This window comes from Vigna angularis, chromosome 8 (genome assembly GCF_016808095.1).
Source record: "Vigna angularis cultivar LongXiaoDou No.4 chromosome 8, ASM1680809v1, whole genome shotgun sequence".
Lineage (NCBI taxonomy): Eukaryota > Viridiplantae > Streptophyta > Magnoliopsida > Fabales > Fabaceae > Vigna > Vigna angularis.
The window spans coordinates 18,474,680-18,495,294 of record NC_068977.1 but is presented as its reverse complement, the minus strand read 5'-3'; the positions used below and the strand labels follow the sequence as shown (position 1 = coordinate 18,495,294).

Sequence of the window (20,615 nt, the reverse complement as noted above, 5' to 3'; positions counted from 1 at the left end):
ATCGCACAAACTTTTTACTAAGCACCATTTTTCACAATGATTCATAAACTTAAACAATATAATGATTCAAATTATATACTAATATTTGTCTAATCATTCGCTATAAACTTTGCACGTCACTTACATTTATAAAACTCCATGGTCAAACTTAAAGCACCACACATCTCTAGCCACATAAATGCAAGCCATCAGAAAAATTCACCAGCGACAAGCAAGAAGACTCACGTCCAAGAATCAAATACTCATGGCATCATAGTACCAACAGACAAATTATCACCCCATACTCATGAGAAGCTTCACTCTACTAACCAAATTCCTCCATTACACTACACCAAATAAGGTTAAAAAAAATATCAATAAGACCCATAAAACAGAGGAACCCCTAAATGGTAAGAAAAATTATAAAATAACTCAAACCCACCGAACAACAACAAACCATTGGCGAAAGGAACGGTTCCACGGTGGCGAAACGGTGGAAAGGCGACGATTTCAGTGGTCGTTGCTTCCAAAAGGTAGATCGATGGCATAATGTGCTCCCGTGAATGACGACAGTTCGCAGAACGGCCAAAACTCCGTCAAACGATAGTTCTGCTCACACGACGCGCTTCTACTGGGTGCTCCTTCTCTCTAGGGTTCTCTCCCGCCCAAAATGAAGTCCACCACTTGAAACTCCTCCATCCCTTCATTTTCACATCATTTTTGTTTTTTAATTTCTTGTACACATGGACCATTGACAATGTGACACATGAATATGTCAAAATGTTGTCAAAATTTGTTGTCAAAATATCATTACCCTTGTAATAATTTATACAAGAAAGTTTTGTTGGAATTAAGCCGAGTTTGGTAGTTAGTTGGTCAGGACAGTTATTGATTAATTGTCCAGTTGTGTTAAGCCGAGTTTGGTAGTTAGTTGGTCAGGACAGTTATTGATTAACTGTCCAGTTGCTTTTCATTTTATAAATATTGAACCTCTGTTCTTGTAAAGTATCCTTTTTGAGATCAGTGTGAATAATACATTTTCTGTGCATTTGAGTTTTACTCTGTCTTTCTCTGTTCATCTCCTTGATCGTTCGGTGTAAAGGTCTTAAACCGATCGGTGTTGTTCGTGTTCTTGCTGGGTCGTTCGGTCATCTACGTTGCAGTACTGTGTGTTCGTAGTGTTCGGCTAGGGACGTTCGTTCTCCAGTCGCATACGACACTCATACCGTTCGGTCATCTGCGTTGTTGTATTGTGTGTTCGTAGTGTTCGGCTAGGGACGTTCGTTCTCCAGTCACATACGACACTCATATCGTTCGGTCATCTGCGTTGCTGCACTGTGTGTTCGTAGTGTTCGGCTAGGGACGTTCGTTCTCCAGTCGCATACGACACTCATACCGTTCGGCTGTGACGCTAGGTGCAAACCCTTGGTTTTCCTTCTATTCCCAACAGTGGTATCAGAGCTTCAGGTTCGTGATTGGGAGCTTCGTATTCATCTAGGGCTTGGCGGAAGCTTGTCAGAAAAGTGATTGAAGCATAAAGAAGATCAAGACTGTGTTTCTTGGTGAAAAGATCGAGGGTGTAAAGAATGGCCAGCAGAGATATGTCTGTTAATCTACCTGTTCTCACAGACAAGAACTGGAGCAGATAGAGCACACAAATGCGCATCTTGTTTCGTGTTCAAGATGTCAACAGTGTAATGGAGGGAGCAGTTTCTGTGTCTGATTTGCGCGGCACTAAGAAAGAGGAGTTTAAGAGGAAAGATGATAGAGCCTTGTTGATTATCCATCAGTGTGTGGACGATAAGCATTTTGAGAAGATACAAAATGCGGCTTCAGCAAGAGAAACATCTTGGTGGGCTATCATGCCGGAGGGGAAAAAGTGAAGAAAGTAAAGCTTCAGTCGTTGAGGAGACAGTACGAGCACCTACTGATGGAGGATGGTGATAAGGTTAGTGAGTTTTTCAGTAAAATACTCTCAATTGTTAACCAGATGAAAAGTTGTGGTGACACTGTTACTGATCTCATGGTGATTGAGAAAATCATGCGGTCACTGCCCTCAACATTTGATCATATTGTGGTGGCAATAGAGGAGTCGAGAGACCTTGGAAAACTCAAAATAGAGGAACTACAAAGCTCTTTGGAGGCGTATGAAATGAGGATGCGTGAAAAGAATCCCATCAAACACGAGGAGCAGGTTTTGACAGCCCAACATGTAGAGAAGAAGACATTCAAGAAATGGAAAGGGAAAAATGGTAAAGGGAAGTGGAGAAAAGATAGGAACAAAGATGATCAGAATGAGTCTTCAACAGAGGATGAAGGCAAATCTGAGAAGAATTTCTAGAAGAAAGACAAAAGGAATATTGAGTGTTTTAATTGTCATAGGTATAGGCATTACGCTACTGAGTGTTATGCTGAAAAGAAAGAGTAGAAAAAGGTTCAAGGAAAGGAGGCCTATACAGCTCAAGTGGAGTCTGATTCAGAACCAATCATATTGATGACAACTACATCTGAAGTAAGTTCACCCTCTCAAGACAAATCATATGACCTGCAACAGAGATTGGTTAGTAAATTTTCCTGAGTCCGAAAGGAGCATGGTGAAATTTGCTGATGAGAGCACCTCGAAGGTAGATGGAGTTGGTGATGTGGTTATCAAAAGGAAGAATGGCTCGCGTATCATTCTAACTGGTGTACTGTTTGTGCCTGCGATAAGGTACAATCTTCTGAGTATTGACCAGTTAATTCAAAAAGGTTTTACGGTAGTAATGGGAGATTTCAATAAGGTTGAAGTGTTTGACAAAAAGAAGAAACTGATCTTGAGGAGCAAGATCTCGAAGGATAAAACTTTTCAGATCAACCTAGTGAAGTCTGCAATGAGTGAAGAATCTGGCGAGATCATTATTGATACACGGACTGGTGACGAGGAAGGTTTGGTGCATGTAGCTATGCTTGCATGCACAAACTCGATCGGTCAAACAGAGGATGAAGATATGGTTGCATGCGCAGAATCGATCGGTCAAACCGAGGCCTTGAAGAAGTCCGTGTGGAAGGAGGAAATCGTTGAAGTGAATACTACCAAAAAAGCATGGGGAGTCGGTGTCACTGGTGAAACGAGACATGGAGAACACCATTCGGTCACGTCTTTCAGTCAGGGAGTCATGGGAGAACCAAGACATTACGAACATCGTTCGGTCAAGTCATTCAGCCACACCCGACCTCAGCATTCATTCAACCAGCGTCACACAAGAGCGTCAAAATGGCAACCACACTCAAACCGGTCGGTCATGTCACTCAGTCGCTCTTTCGAACCGTTCGGCCTTGTCTGCACAGCTCACACAAGTTGGCGTCCGCCTTCGTCACGTAACTAGCAAGATCACACCGTTCGCTCACACATCGATTGGTCAAAACCGTTCGGTTGTCTCAACGTGATGCACGGGATAGGCTGGAAAGAATGGTTGCTTCCCCGCTAAGTGCTCGGCTTAGAGGGGAGTGTTGGAATTAAGCCGAGTTTGGTAGTTAGTTGGTCAGGATAGTTATTGATTAAATGTCCAGTTGTGTTAAGCCGAGTTTGGTAGTTAGTTGGTCAGGACAGTTATTGATTAACTGTCCAGTTCCTTTAAATTTTATAAATATTGAACGTCTGTTCTTGTAAAGCATCCTTTTTGAGATCAGTGTGAGTAATACATTTTCTGTGCATTTGAGATTTACTCTGTCTTTCTCTGTTCATCTCCTTGATCGTTCGGTGTAAAGGTCTTAAACCGATCGGTGTTGTTCGTGTTCTTGCTGGGTTGTTCGGTCATCTACGTTGCAGTACTGTGTGTTCGTAGTGTTCGGCTAGGGATGTTCGTTCTCCAGTCGCATACGACACTCATACTGTTCGGTCATCTGCGTTATTGTACTGTGTGTTCGTAGTATTCGGCTAGGGACGTTCGTTCTCCAGTCGCATACGACACTCATACCGTTCGGCTGTGACGCTAGGTGCAAACCCTTGGTTTTCCTTCTTTTCCCAACAAGTTTAACTCATTTTACCTAGAAATTTGAAGATTTTATTACATTTGGATAAGATTGTATCATGCAAGAAAACTAGTTTTAGAAATGAATTCTTGGTGGATTTAGAATTTAGAATTTAAGATTTAGCTTTGTTATATTTGTGATATTATTTGGTTTCGTGCTTTGAAGATTTATTTGTATCGTATTTAGTAACTAAAAACCTGTTGAATAAAATATTCACGACACGTGCCTGAGGAATAGTTTATCTTAATGTTATATTTGTAAAATTAAAAATTATTTTAAAATTGACAAAATTAATATCTTTACCAAAAAATCTAAAATACTACTTTTAAATATCTGACGGTTAAAGTTTCCTATTATTTAACTGCATCGCAGGATAAATTCACTAGTTTTTAGTAATTTTTGTTTAGCTTGTTCAAAATATTAACTATTTGTTCTTTAATATTAGCTTCATTGTTTTTTCTTAATCGCAGTATAAAGTTCTTTTTCGAAAGACAATACTTTTAAGCTATTAATCTATAATTTGAAAAAATAAAAGGTCTGTAATAAATATTATTTGTTTCAAACCTTGCAACATAAAATAAAATTATTATAAATATTAGGAATATATAAAAAAATACCATTAGTCAATAATTATTATTTATAGATGGGAATTTTCGGTAACCCTTTCCTCAAATTGTGCTCTGGGACGGGAATTGGGTCCCTGCATTTACAGCATTCTAGGGAAAAAAGTTTAGTTCGTTTGTAGATTATACTAAAAAAATTTAAAGAGGAAAATTTTATTTGATATACCCATTTAAAATCAGTTTAACATAATTTTTTCTTCCATTAATTGCTGTTATAACCTTCTAGATAACAGATTGGTTATTTTTTAAGCTACCCATTGCTTTCTACCAAGCTGAACATCTGATTGATTGGTCATGTTTCTTAGAAGAAAAAAGAATTCAATATCTCTGTTCAGCAGGATCAACTGAACTGTTTTTGTCAGTGGGGCTCAGAGCCCATACTTGGAATTGTGAAGCAGAATGAGCTTCAAACCGCTTGCAGTTGTCTTTGATGACTTGCACAAAGGAGCACGATAATATCTCTCTCTTAAGACCACGTCGTCCTTGCAAGACCAGGTCTGTCCTCGAGGAGAGCTATTGGTCCACAAGAACCTCTCAGAGAATGGATTCACTAGACTCTCACGAAACTCCTGCACTGCCTCACAAAGCAAACCCTGAAACAGTCACAGAAAGAGTGGTGTTAAAATATATAACTTTTGAAATACCAGAGAGTGGAATAAAATGGGGATAATATAACTTTTGATACCTCTGCCATGCATTTGATTTTCAAAGGGATATCCTCACTGAGTAGGACAACTTGTCCATCATTTTGGTTTCTTCTATACAGAAGAGCAAAGTCAAGGATGTGATCTTCTAAGGTTGGTGAAGCAATTTCCATGCATTTCTGGTATGAAGGAGAAATTACACTGTCTTCACTAAACTGAGACTGGGGAGAAGCAGGTGGGGTTGGAGCAATTAACCTTCCTTCATCTGCTGAGCTCTGGATTTTAATCCACCAATTTGTCTTCACCATACATTCTTCAATCCATTCCAATGCCAAGGAAGCCTCTGAAGTTCTTCTGAAGATTTTGAACTGTCGCATCATACGGTCCAGTTCCCTTATGACTTTGACATTGCAGAGTGATAGTTAGACTCATGAGAAACAGAAGTAATTCATTTATTTTAAACAGTAAAAAATAAGAAAAATGATAGTTTAAGACACATTACCCAATCTTGGAATGATTAACCGAGTCCCCTTGAGGCCTTGTAGAAGCTGCAGAGCTTTCCTTGATTCCTTGTTCACAAGAGAAGTAGTATCCACAATCATGTCCCAGCTACTCTTCTTTGGCAGCCCACTAATATCCTGCAAATTAAAACAGATATAAACATACTCTACCCAGTTTATTGAATCATTCTAAGCAAACATGAACGCATGATATTTCCTGTGGAAACTTACTGAAGGGTGGTTAATGTGCTGGTCTAAAATTTGTCCACAATTACTGAAATGAAAGCTTTTGGCTGAAGAAACAGGGGAAAAAGTGTTTGATTTTCCCTTGTCTGCTGAGCTATTTAGTGATTGGAAAGGTACCCTTTGCACTCTGTCCTCTGATGTCACAAGATGTTGCTCCTGTGCCAAGTTGATTTGGCTGCAAAAAGGCTTTCTTTGCAACTTTTGATTTTCTTTCCACGGAGACTTGGAATGTTTAATTTCTGCCACCTTATCCTTCTTTTTAAGAAGCCGCAATTTAAGGGCATTTGGACTGAAGTTTTCCTTATCTGGAGTGAAGACTTCTTCGTCCTCTTCTTCCCAAGCCAAATCAGAGAAATGACCTTTTGAGATTGAGCTATTTATCGTATCATTCTGGTTCAGTATGCTTTCATTTTGATACATGTCAGGATTACACGTACCCTTTGAAAGGGGTGACTTTTGAGACTTGAAACATTCAATTTCTTCTACCTTACTCTTATTTTTCAGGAGACTCAACTGAAGGGTATTTGGACTGAAGTTTTCCTTATTAGGAGTAAAGATTTCTTCTTCCTCTTCTTCCCCATCCAAATCAGAGATGAGATCGTCTGAGATTGAGCTATTTATTATATCATTCTGGTTCAGGTTACCATAAGCTGGGCCTATGCTTTCATTCGGATACACGTCAGGATTAAACGTACCCTTTGAAAGGGGTGACTTTTGACACTTGAAACATTTAACTTCTTCTACCTTACCCATATTTTTCAGGAGATGCAATTGAAGGGTATTTGGACCGATGTTTTCCTTATTAGGGGTGATGATTTCTTCTTCCTCTTCTTCCCCGTTCAAATCAGAGATGAAGTCTGAGATTGTAGTATTTTTTCCCGTTCTTTCATTTGGATATAGATTAAATATACCCCCCTTTGAAAGAGGTGACCTTTCTGACTTGGAACGGTTAATTTCTTCTACCTTACCCTTCTTTTTCAGAAGCCTCAATTGAAGGGTATTTGGACTAATGTTTTCCTTATCCAGGGCGAAGAACTCTTCCTCTTTCTCCCCATCCGAAACAGAGAAAAGATCCTTTGAAATTGTTTTGTTTATGATATCCTTCTGGTTCATTTTCCTTAAAGCGGTGCTTTCATTTCGATGCTTTGAAAGGGATCGTGACCTTTGTGACCTGGAATGTTTAATTTCTTCTACTTTATCCTCCTTCAATAATCGCTTCTGGAGGGTATTTGGACTGAAATTTTCTTTATCTGGAGTGAAGATTTCTTCTTCCTCTACCTCCCCATCCTGTACAGAGAAAAGGTTCTTTGCGACTGTTCTATTTCTGATATCCTTCTCCTTGCTCATTGCAACTTCAGCGTCAACGTTGGCTACATTCTTAACTGTGCTCTTGCTAGTTCGAACCTGAGGAGCTCTATTAGCTTTACCTCTTCTTGACCAAATATTATGATTTGTTGAAGTTTTCTCCACTGCTTTTACACAGCTTTCAAGGATTTCCATATCAGACTGCATGGTCTGGTCCTTATTCATAATATTGAAAACTAATTCTTGTGTCATTGATAAATTGACTGACTCTATCTGACGTGATGTGGGGGAGGAGATGATACCTGTGCACTTGTTTCTAACATCTTGAGTTATTTCATTGAGTGAGTGCCTACGGTCATGACAAAATTTATCCTTCCCCAGCTGTGACTGTGATCTATACATGTCTTGCTTGTCTATGTCAGATGAAGAATCAATAGCAACTATGTCAACAATTTTAATCTGCTCATCGAGTGTTCCTAGCACAGCTTCCTTGACTGGTGGCAACATATCCACAGAATCCATATTTCCACCTCCAGCAGTAAAATCATCTTCGGCTAAACTTTTCTCATCAAGAGGCGCAGGAACTGGAAAGGCATCTACAACACCTTCATCATCTCTGTCTGTACATTCATATTCACATTCAGTTTCTTTAGGCAAGTTGAAATGAAGCTTTTCAAACGAATTTTCATGACCAGGTGGCAATGAGGAAGAAAGTGTATCATGTGGAGTATGGTAATGCAGCATTTTGGTCTCCAAAACAGCTTCCACAGCTGGCAAACATAAAGTCTCAGACAATTTTTCTGTCAGTATGTCATGACCTTGGACAAGTGATTCCACATAAGGTGGTGATAGAACCTGACTTACAGAGTCACCCAAATTTTTTTCACCATCAGATATTTGGGTTCCAATTGCTTCCTCTTGTGATGGGCTCTTCTTTTCTTCCAGCATCCAAGGTGCCAAGTGAATCTCCTCTTCCACAGTTAGTTTTACATTCTCATCAAGGAATAAAGAACTTATATCCTCGACAATTGAATCCACTTCCACAATTAGTTTTACATTCTCATCCGGGAATAAAGAACTTATATCCTCAACAATTGAATCCACTTCCATTTCAGCAGGATAGCCATTCAACTTCTGCAGTTTCCAAAAGCAGAAACGTAAAGATCATGTTATAATACTTAAACAAAACAACAAAGGAAGCCTGGTATATATAGTTCACTATCAGTACCCAGTTCAGACATAACTTACAAAAACACTTGAATATATACAATACAGCACAGACAAAGGGACACGAATATTTTAAAAATTGAAACACATGACTCGACTAATATAAAAACATACAAAAATGTCATAAATAAAAGCACAAGACTTTGAATCGAAACAATAATATTATAATATTATTATGTTTTTTGATCTTACTGCAATGTTATCATTTTTTCCCTTATATAAAAGTGAATACAATTTTTAAAAAAACAAATGTTCAAAATAATACAAAATGCAGCTAGACATTAATGCATGGTAACCTAAGGTGTGGTATCTTTTGTGTGTACTAAAAGTATTCCTTAGCAAACAGGGGAGCCTAATGTCCAATCTCTTCCGGATGTAGAGATGAATAAAGTGAGTTTTACCTTTTGAAACAATTTATTTTTATACTGATTTATATAATCAAGGTGATAGTCTCATTTATTTATAAAATAAAATGCTTTATAAAATAAAATGCAGCTACGCAAAACATGCTTACACATTGTGATATTTCTACAGCTTAACCGATAGCTAAAACAGAAACGTAAAGATCATATTATTACCTCTTCAAGACATAACGATCAAGAAAAAGTGATTTACCTTTCATAACAACAACAAAGACTTCGATCACTTAAAATATCTCTTCAAGACATAAACACGAACAAGATGAAATTTACCTATCATAACAAAGTCTTTTTCATGCACATGACCACTGGCAAAGTCCCATTGGTATCTCTTCAACACATAAAGATCAACCAAGTAGAAGTTACATATCATAAAACAAATCGTTTTCATACAAATGACCTGGTAATGAATTATCTACCAATTATGTCAAGCTTCTTGGTACATTGAACACTTATAATAATTGTATTTACATACGAACCTCAAGCTTTTCTCATGCAGCTCAATTACCGAAACACCCAAACAAAAACAAAATAATTCATCAGAAAATAGTTATACCGCCATTTAATCATCACAATCACAGCGTACAGAGTAAGTTTTTTATTTTTTACAATCAACAGCTTAAAAGTCAGATCAAATCCAATGTTTGATTCGTTTAAAGGACAAAACGCAGAAGTTATTAAGCATACTATTCAAAAGAAATGAAAAGAAAGCAAAAGAAGATATCGCAAACACCTCGTGTGAATCGTTCAATTGTATCGTACCTGCATTTTCTCTTCTTCCTCCTCCTCCTCTTCTTCTTCTCCTTCTTCTTCTTCGGCAAGCACATCCAATTGCGCAACGAACGGATTTTCCAAATCATAGGCGCGACTAATCGGAATCCAATGTAGACGGTAAACCCTACTGGAAACCCCGATCCTGAGCACGTCCCCCTCCCTCATCTCCACACTCACCATCGGCTCGATCCTCTTTCCCGACACCCACGTCCCGTGCACTGCAACGTCATCACCAACCATCGTTCGTTTTGTTCATTCATTGGACATCGAACCAATCAATGAAAACAAGAAAAGAGAGCGTTAGGTTACCGGAAGACAAATCGACAACGGAGAAGGCGCGTGTGGATGGCTTGGAGCGGATCTGGAGGTGGAAACGGCTGATGCTGGGGTGCGTGAGCATGAGGTCACAGTCGGGGTGGCGCCCCACGAGGAGAACATCCACGTGCTCGCCACGTGACGCCTTTTCTGGCTCCTCCGGCGGCTTGTTGACGATGAAGATGTTCTTGAGGATTGTGTTGTTCTTGAGCACCGTCAGCACAGGGATTTCACCTTCATCTTCCTCGCCTTTCGCTCGCTTCTCAGAACCCATTCTCTGTGTTTCTTTCTCTGGTTTTCGATGACTGTTGCCGAATTTGGGTTTGAAGGAGTGAGCAAGTGAGTGAGGTTTAACGAATAAAAGAGAAGAAGGTTTTGAATTGAATTATTAGAGAATGCTGACCGTTTATTTGCGAGGTGCAACGGCTATTTCTACCTGCGTTTTAATTTTCTTAAAATCCGATATTTTTTATAATTTAAATTTTGTGATTTTGTTCCATCGAACAGGAGTCTTGAATGTCCGTAACTTTTAGGCTTAGTCTTTAATTTGTTAATTTGATTTATTTTAGTATTATTATTACTTTTTAGTTTAATTTAGTTTTTCAATTTTTAAAAAAGTTTAATTTAATTTTTTCTATTAGATTTAACATGGTGACCATGTATCAATTTGTGAAATTTTTAATTTTAATTTTTTTAATTTAAAAAAACATATTTTGTCACGTATGAGATCGTAGTTGTGTCACGTAAAAGTAATAATTAACATAACTTGACACTTAATTGTTTATATTTTTTTTAAAATTAAAAAATCAATATTTTACACCTACCATGTCAATTTAAAATAAAGGATTAAATTGAATATTTTTAAAAAGATTAGATAATTAAATTGAATTAAAAACATAATAAAAGAATCAAAATGAACCAAACTAATAAGATAAAGTAATAAATCACTAACTAAGCCTAATTTTCATTTTTTTACTAATTTGTTTTAATAATAATAGTTATACAAGTTTATGCAAGTTTTCATTTTTTTTTTAGGTTGAGAAACTTATCTCTTAGGCCTGACCCTTTTTACCATTCATAATATTATATATGATTTAAGGTAAACTAAATATTAAAGAGTAATAGTTGTACTTATTAACTAAATAATCGTATCAAACCTAAGATTATGGATTGTAGAAAAATGAATGTACTGATGTTCTTTTTAGAGACTAAGTTACAAACAACTAAAACAACTTTTGTTTCGTATTGAAAATTTATTTTATAGTTATGTGTGATAGCTCTATAAAAATCACCACTATCAGAAACAGTGAATCTTTGGATAGAGTAAACTTTGTTCTCACTAATATTGAAATATGTGTGTCTAATGGAGGCATGAATTAAAACGCCCTATTGTCACATTTTTAGATATTGAAAGTTAAAACAATATTGAAGAGTAAATACTTTGTGAACACTTTATATTGCACTATACCTCTTTGTCCTAGAGTACAATCTTCATTGAAAAGGAGGTTTGCTTTTAGTATAATCTTTAACAAACCATAACATCATCACTCGAGTAATGGTATTCTAATTTTCCCTCTCAAGATTCAGTTTGATTGTGGAGTGACATTGTTTTTTCACAATAAATATAATGAATAATGAATGCAACCCGTTAATTTTACAACGCAAATGATGTCTACAAATGTATATATAGAGTAAGAAAATAGAGAATAAATGCCAAACAATCAATGTTGATTTGATTTTCAATTTTAATTTGGTTTATGAATTCATAAAAGATTTTTGTATTGTGGTCAATAATTTGCTAAAATAAATTATAAAAGTAGACATGCAAACGATGCACAGTTTCCTTCTAAACCTTTATATATCACTAAAAATGGATAACTACAATTACAAAACAATGCACATAGAACAGAATGCAGTCTCGATCAGACTAGTTTCTTGAAAAAGGAAAAATTATTGAAAAGTAATTTATGAAATACCACATGCAGATATCATATGAATGTATGAGAAAAACTTTTGCATCTTCATAGAGAAAGAGATAAAATTTGAGAATAAGTAAATCATAAACAAATCTATGTGCAAAAAAAAAGAGAGTAGAATTTCTTGTGGGTCGAGCTTATGCTATATGAGCCAAGCTTGTCCCCACGCTTGTCCTGCTAAGCTTGTCTACTAGCTTATATAGTGTCGAGCTTGCTACTTGTCTCTTGTTGAGCTTATCTCGACGTTTTTCCTATCAAGCTTGTATAAAAATAGTTAACTACAACTACAAAATAATGCACACAGAACAAAATTTAGTCCTGATTAAAGTAGTTTCTTCAAAAAGGAATTTTTTTTAAAACTACTTTATGAAATGTCATATGCATATGTCATAAATATGCACCACCAATTAAGAAGATTGAATTAAAGATATTTCGAAAAATAATGCAAAAACTTTATTTATGACCGTTGACATGCACAAATGTTATAAGAAAAGGGTAGACAACAAAGAGATCCCACATGTAGATGTACGGTCGTCAACAAAAAAATAATACAAATTTGACAGGAATATATGAAAAAAACATTATATCATCTACAAAAAAAATGAACGGATAAATTTCTAAAAACAAATATATATATATATATATATATATATATATATATATATATATATATATATATATATATATATGAATGAAGACCTACTATAGTTATCTCTTACATAATTATAATAATAATTAAACATATTCATACAAAAATTATATACCTCTAAATACTGTTACACCAAATCTAAAACCTACTACTATTTTATAAAATTTAATAAGATAGAAAATTTAACAATCTAATTCTAAACTTCAGCATCACTTCCAACCATCCAACTCATGCGACATCCTTATATATACAAGCATTATGATTTAACCTTAAGGGCAAGTATCCTTCAGTGTCTAAAATCTCATTTAAAAAATGCTTTTGTTTTATCATATATAAGGATGTAGCATGAGTTGGATGGTTGGAAGTGATGCTAAAGTTTAGAGTTAGATTGTTAAATTTTCTATCTTATTAAATTTTGTAAAATAGTAGTAGGTTTTAGATTTGGTATAAGAGTACTCTTAGAAGTATAGAATTTTTGTATGAATATGTTTAATTATTATTATAGTTATGTAAAAGATAACTATAATAGGTTTATATATATTTATTGAGAAATTTATCCTTTCATTCTCTTTGTAGATGATATCTCTTTTAGTAGTTGTATATTATTAAGATGTGATGTTATACGATAAAGAAATGGTGAAAAAAAAATGGGATGATCACGTAACGAAAATGTTTAATGTTTATTCAATGTATTATGAAACTAGTATGTGACCCGTGCATAGGCATGCGCTTTTTTTCACCAAACATTAATAAAAATGTATTATTATTGAGTAGGATAGTAGGTATTATTGTTGTAAATGAATACAATTTTATATTTCACCTTGTGAATATGAGTTTGCTGTTACATTTTAGTGATAATTTTAATACTAATAATAATAATAATAAGGTTTAATATCTCTGTAGGTCCTTATTTTGGCCCGGAATCTCAATTAAGTCCCTTTTCTTTTTTCCGTCTCAATTGGATTTTCATTTTTGTAAAATTGTAGCAATTAAAGGCCTACCGTCAAATTGGACAAACGGCCGTTTAATTGTTCGTTACGTGGCATGGGCAGTGTTTTCACTAATCACAGGTGGAATTAAAAAAAAGTTTTGTATTAAAAAGTATGAGGTTAAATCAGCTTTAGGGAAAGGGCATAGTGGGAAAACTCATTATGATTCCCACTTTAATCATTCATTGTTGTTCCCCTTCTCCTTCTCATACACTAAAACAGAACACCAAAACAGAACACCAGAACATAAATGATATAGAATCTTAACCTCAAACCACTCCTTCAGCTCCACCAACCGCTCCAAGACGGCGTCGAAAACCTCTGCCGCAAAGTCGCAATCCGGGTCGAAACGGGAATCGTCAGAGTTGGAGGAGGAGACGAATTTGCAGAGGACCAGGGCGACGCCCTCGGCGGAGAGAGTCTAGAGGAAGGTTCTGGAAAGTTCCTAGGAGGAGAGGGAGTCCTTGACGCCGGTGAGTCGGAAGCCGAGGGGAATGGTTGAGGTAGTTATGTCTTTGCTGAGGCATTTGGCGATGTAGTCTTCGGAGTGACCGAGGTGCCAGGTTCGGGAGCCGATTTTGACGTCCATGAGGGAGGGTTTAGAGTAGGGGGAAATGAAGTCCTGGAGGAGAAGGTGGGTGTGGGGGCTAGAGATATTATCCACCATTCAAAACCATTTTCCAATTTCCAATTTTCCACCGCTTCTCAAATCCCAATCAAGAAAAACACTAAATCACACAAAAATGGAGATATTATCACAAATGTGGTCTATGTTAGGGTTACTCACCGTGCTCCAAAACGTTCTCCCATCTCAGCTTCTCTCATTGCTCCATTCCTTATACGAATCTCTACAAGATCTGCTTTCTCCATATTCCTATTTCGAGATTCCAGAGTTCAACGGCTACTGAGGCGTCGACCTTAACGACCTCTACCGCCACGTGTACCTCTACCTCAATGCCGCAAACCACGCCCCCGGCACCGCGTGCCGCCGACTAACACTCTCTCGCTCGCCTTCCTCGTACCGCATCTCCTTCGCCGTCGCCCCGAACCACACCGTCCACGACGCCTTCTGCGGCCAACGCGTCACATGGACGCACCACGTTGAGACTGCGCAGGACTCACTTGAGGAGAAGCGCAGCTTCACACTCCGCCTCCCGAAGTGCCACAGCCACTCTGGTTGTGTGTGAGAAGGAGAGGGGAAGACTAATTATTGAAGTGGGAATCGTAATGAGTTTTCCCACTATGCCCTTTTCCTAAAGCTGAGTTAACCTCGTATTTTTTAATACAAAACTCTTTTTTAATTCCACGTGTGATTAGTGAAAACACTGCACATGCCACGTAACACACAATTAAATTGTCGTTTGTCCAATTTGACGGCAAGCCTTTAATTGCTACAATTTTACAAAAATGAAGACTCAATTGAGACGGCAAAAAGAAAGGAGACTTAATTGAGATTCCGAATCAAAATAAGGACCTACAGAGACATTAAACCTAATAATAATTTTGAAGATAATTTATCATGCATGTAAAAGAAGCACAGTGCACATACTTCTGCACATTGCTATATAATTTAGACCTCCTTCATACCAAACATTTGTGATAAAGAAGAAATGTAAAATAGCAGAAAAGTCATTGGTCTTGAGAACTTGAAAAACCGGTTAATATTAAATTTCACATAATATGTACTAAGAGAAGTCTGAAGCACATAATTATTTGTGTTAATGGAGTTTTAGGTGAAATAATTTTTTGTTACATACAAAATTAGTCCATAATAAAATTGGAAACTCCAAAAAAGAATTCAGATTTTTATACCTAACATTTAATGTAAAGCGAGTCATAGCATAACCTTATTGGTCTTGAAATGTTTATAAGTAATCACTGTAATGATATTGTATACTAATACAAATTCACATATTTATTAAATAATGAGAATAAAAATAATGAAGCATTCTTCCTGAAAAATAAAAAGAAAAATGCTAAAACACCTAAAAACGAACTACATTATTATCCCTTGACAATATATCATCCAAATAACACCATGTACCATAGGATACCTGAATTCACCAACGGTCGACTTTTAGGATACCTGAATTCACCAACGGTTGACTTTTAACATCATAAGCGTTTACGGGTTGATGTCGATCACTTGGCGATCGAGCACCAGTGACACTCACATGTTGATGTCGATCACCTGGTTGTCACCGACAAATCAGTGACATTCGCATGTTGATGTCGATCACCTGGCAATCGACAATCAGTGACATTCGCAGGATGATGTCGATCACCTGGCAATCGACAACCAGTGATGTCGCGACACATAGCGCTCGCACGACAGCCAAACGGTTTAGCAGATACAAACGGACAGTTACGAATATTAGTCAGATACCACGAATCACGAGAATAACTGACCCAGTATCAGACACGATCTAACAGTTACAACTCCCAAGTAGTCAACTTCGGTAACTGACCGAATTTTCAGGTAAACGGTTTATTTTACTGTTTTAAATACACAAAGCACACCAGAAAAAAAGGTACGTTTTTCCCTTTAGAGAAATTAAGAGAGAGAAATTATTCTTCTTCTTGATCACTTTGAACTGAAAAGATTGAGGGGATCCCTTTTCTGACTTGAGCGTCGGAGTGCCTTTGCAGGTACCCAGCCCACTTTCCCCTCAGAGAGCATATCATAGGAAGAGAGGTATCACAGTAACGGCGTCACAGGAAGGAGCAGTTGAGGTTTGTTAGGTTCGTATCTCGGTTTCACATCCATACAGAAACATTTTGGCACCCACCGTGGGGCCGAGATTTGATATCCCAACGACGACCACCGGAGCTATGGAAGACTTCAACACTCGCGATTTGATCCAGCAACTGCAGACCCAGATCGAGGCACAAGCACAAACTATACGGGAGCAGCAAGAACTCCAACGCAAGCAGGCGGAGGAGCTGGCGGCACTGAGGGCGCAACGCCCACCGCTAGAAGTATCTGCCTCTAATCGGCAGGATAATAATGAAGCGAGTCACCATGGAGGACCATCTGACCCTTTTGGCGGGGGGAGGAAGGGGCCTACTTCCATGCGCCTCACTAACTTGCTCCCATTCACGGAGGCCATCATGCAAGCGCACATGCCAGATAAACCTCCCCCAGCGTTAGAACGTTATGATGGCTCTACCGATCCCGACAATCACCTGCGCAACTTTGTAGACGCCATGGCGTTCTACACAAACAATGACCCTGTCATTTGCAGAGCTTTCTCCTTATCCCTTAAGGATGAGGCCTTGGAGTGGTTCCACACTCTTCCACGGAATTCGGTAGATTGTTTTGCGACAATTGAAACTCTGTTCAGAAAACAGTACGCAACCAACAGAAAACCGGAGATGACTGCTGCTGAGCTTGTGAATACCAAGTAGGAGAAGGATGAAACACTGAGAGAGTTCATGCAACGATACAATGAGACGGCTCGGCGTGTGAAAGATATCAATCACACCTTCATCATCAGCAATTTACCTTCGTGCTTAAGGCTAGGACATTTTGCGGAACAATTATATGCTGACCCTCCAACATCTATGGAAGAACTGCAATCCACAATTGCAAAGTTCATCCGCATCAAAGATCTCCGGAATTCTCGGAAGAAGCAGCAGTAGGATACCTCCAACCATGATACCAAGAAACCCGCCAAACGACCGACCAACGACTATAAGCCAGACCGAGCACCTCGAAAAGAGTCGGGTTGGACATCTAAATATGATCGTTACACGACCCTCAATGCACCGAGGGCAAAGGTGCTCGAAGAGGCTTTGCATGCCGAACTCTTAACCGTACGGCGAAAAGCTACCCCAAAAACCGCTGACAATAGCAAAGCCTGCCGTTTTCACATGAACCATGGGCATGACACGGAGGAATGCAATATGGTGAAGAATGTGTGTCGACTTCACCGACCTCAATAAAGCATGCCCCAAAGATTCGTACCCCCTGCCTAGCATCGATCGTTTGGTAGATGGAGCCTCCGGTCATGTGATACTCAGCTTCATGACGCATACTCGGGATACAACCAAATCCCCATGTACGCGCCCGATCAGAGCAAGACAACCTTCATTATTGAGCGTGCTAATTACTGTTATGAAGTAATGCCGTTCGGTTTGAAGAATGCCAGGGCTACTTATCAACGCCTCATGGATAAAGTTTTCCATCAGCAGATAGGACGATGCATGGACGTCTATGTCGACGACATGGTAATCAGAAGCAATTCTGTGGAACAACACCTGCAAGACTTAAAAGAAGTATTCGGCCAAATCAGAAGGTATAGCATGCGCCTTAACCCTTCCAAGTGTACTTTCGGCGTTCCAGCGAGTAAATTCTTGGGCTTCATGCTTACACGTCGAGGCATCGAAGCTAATCCAGACAAATGCAAAGCCGTGCTCGACATGGCCGCTCCAAAGACTCTAAGGGAGGTACAATGTCTGGTGGGTAGGCTCACAGCCTTGTCTCGCTTCATTCCGAAGCTAGCCGAACATATCAAGCCCATCCTGAAGAGCTTAAAAAAGGGTATCACACGACACTGGGACGATGATTGTGAAACAGCATTCAACACTGTCAAGCACATTCTCACCAGTCCTCCCATTATGGCTCGACCGGATGCTGGATCCGACTTACAGCTATATATCGCAGCATCCCACCATGCTGTCAGTGCTACCTTGATACAGGAGGCGTCATCCCTCAAGCTAATATACTTCATCAACCGTACACTTCAGGGAGCGGAAGAGAGATATTCTCGAATTGAGAAGATCGCACTAGCTCTCCTCACGGCTTCACGTCGACTCCGACCATATTTCCAGAGCCACCAAATAATAGTCCGCACCGATCACCCCATTGCCAAGATCCTCCGCAAACCCGACCTAGCAGGACGAATGGTTTCTTGGTCGGTGGAACTGTCAGAGTTTGGTCTTCGCTACGAGCCGCGGGGATCCGTTAAAGGTCAACATTTGGCAGACTTTGCGACTGAATTAGTGCCCACACCCGAAGATTCGACATTAAAGTGGCTCCTCAGCGTCGACGGATCCTCGGACAAAAGGGGGGAGGAGCCGGTGTTGTCCTAGAGGGACCGGATGGTTTAGTCGTAGAGCAAGCCATCACATTCAAGTTTCCTGCCAGCAACAACCAGGCCGAGTACGAAGCCTTGATTGCTGGTCTATCCCTGGCCACTGAGTTCATGGTCACTCGCCTAGAGTGACGAATGGATTCAAAGTTGGTGGTCGACCACGTAAGTGGAACTTATCAGGTTAAGGATAATCAGTTGCTGCGCTATTTCCACAAAGCTCAGACCCTGCTTCAAAACTTCGTAGAGTTTAGCATCGTCCATGTACCCAGGGAGCAAAACGCAAGGGCAGATCTCTTGTCTAAATTAACTCACTCTAAGGAGCGAGCACAATTGTCCTCAATCATTAAGATGACGCTCGACCATCCAGTCGTGGAAGCGTTCGTCACCAATGTGTCGACACCGATAACAGACTGGCGCCAGAAGGTCAAGGATCTTATGGTGAAACAGGAGCAAGGAGAGACGATTACTGTGACCGACTCCAAACGCATTGCACGTTTCGTATGCATAGGCGACGACCTATACCGCCGCGGACACAACACTCCTCTATTGAAATGCATATCCGAGGAAGAGGCGGACTACGTCCTACGCGAGTTGCACACCGGGATATGTGGATTTCATTCGGGTAAGCGGACACTCAGGGCGCGCATTCTTCGCGCACGATATTATTGGCCCACGATCGACCACGATTGTGAGACATTCGTCAAGAAGTGTATCTCCTGTCAGGCACACGGTCACGACATTCATGCACCTCCTGAAGAGTTGCATAGTATTGTCGCTCCCTGGCCGTTCGCTCAGTGGGGCCTCGACATAGTTGGACCATTACCACCTGCTAAAGCGCAAAACAAGTTCCTTTTCGTGGCGGTCGACTACTTCACAAAATGGATAGAAGCCGAGCCGTTGTCCGTCATTAGTGCCCAACGAGTGCAGAAGTTCATCTGGCGCCTCATTTGTCGGTTCGGTCTGCCGCAGAAGATCATTACTGACAACGGTCGCCAATTCATCGAGCGTAGACTGGAAGAATTCCTAAGTAATTTGGGCATCAAACATGTCACATCGTCAGTCGAACATCCTCAAACGAACGGCCAAGCAGAGGCCGCAAACAAAGCCATACTAACGGAGTTAAAGAAATGACTCGGTGAAGCCAAAGGGTTATGGGTGGAAGAACTACCCGAGGTTCTGTGGGCGTACAGGTGCACTCCTCACGGATCCACAGGGGACACACCATTCAACCTGACTTATGGCACTGATGCCATGCTCCCGGTCAAGATTGGCGAACCCTCCTTAAGACGAAATATCACTGATATGTCGCTTAATGAAGAACAGTTGCGGATAAATCTCGACATCCTTCCTGAGCGTCAAGAGGTCGCTACCGTTCGTGTCGAGGCACAGAAGCGAATGCTCTCTCGCCGTTACAACACCAAGGTCAAACCCAGAGCCTTCAAAAGCGGCGATCTGGTATGGCGAAAACGGGGAGAGGCCAGGAAGAACCGAGCGCACGGCAAGCTCGCAGCCAACTGGGAGGGACCATTCCGCATTATAGAGGACATGGCGAACGGGGCATACCGCCTCCAGCTCCTTGACGGATAGCCAGTTCCCAACACATGGAATGCCACTCATCTTAAATTCTATTTTAGTTAACATTCATTTTTTATCCTTGAGACATTATTCAACTCAATTTCAAATAAAGAGTATATTTCCCTATTGTTATTACTTATTTCATCTATAATTTCTCGAATATCGAACCCTAGGACCATTGTCGATCGTCTTAGGCGTGACTACATATGAACGAATTGGAAATGCTCCATCTGGTAGATGTTCACCCTTGAACACCCAATCCCCTTGGGATACACTCCCCCTGGTAG

The 20,615-nt window shown here is 39.5% G+C and overlaps 1 protein-coding gene across 1 annotated transcript; it reads right to left on the bottom strand.

The window, feature by feature from the left end:
* Window positions 1-4,756: 4,756 nt before the first annotated feature.
* Window positions 4,757-10,417, bottom strand: LOC108344339 (FHA domain-containing protein PS1). The gene is made up of 6 exons (XM_052867745.1): window positions 10,038-10,417; window positions 9,717-9,946; window positions 5,989-8,442; window positions 5,760-5,895; window positions 5,299-5,657; window positions 4,757-5,206 (listed from the first exon to the last, which is right to left on the bottom strand). The coding sequence occupies exons 1-6, from the start codon at window positions 10,315-10,317 to the stop codon at window positions 4,982-4,984; spliced, it is 3,684 nt and encodes a 1,227-aa protein (XP_052723705.1). The 5' UTR covers window positions 10,318-10,417; the 3' UTR covers window positions 4,757-4,981.
* Window positions 10,418-20,615: the final 10,198 nt, after the last annotated feature.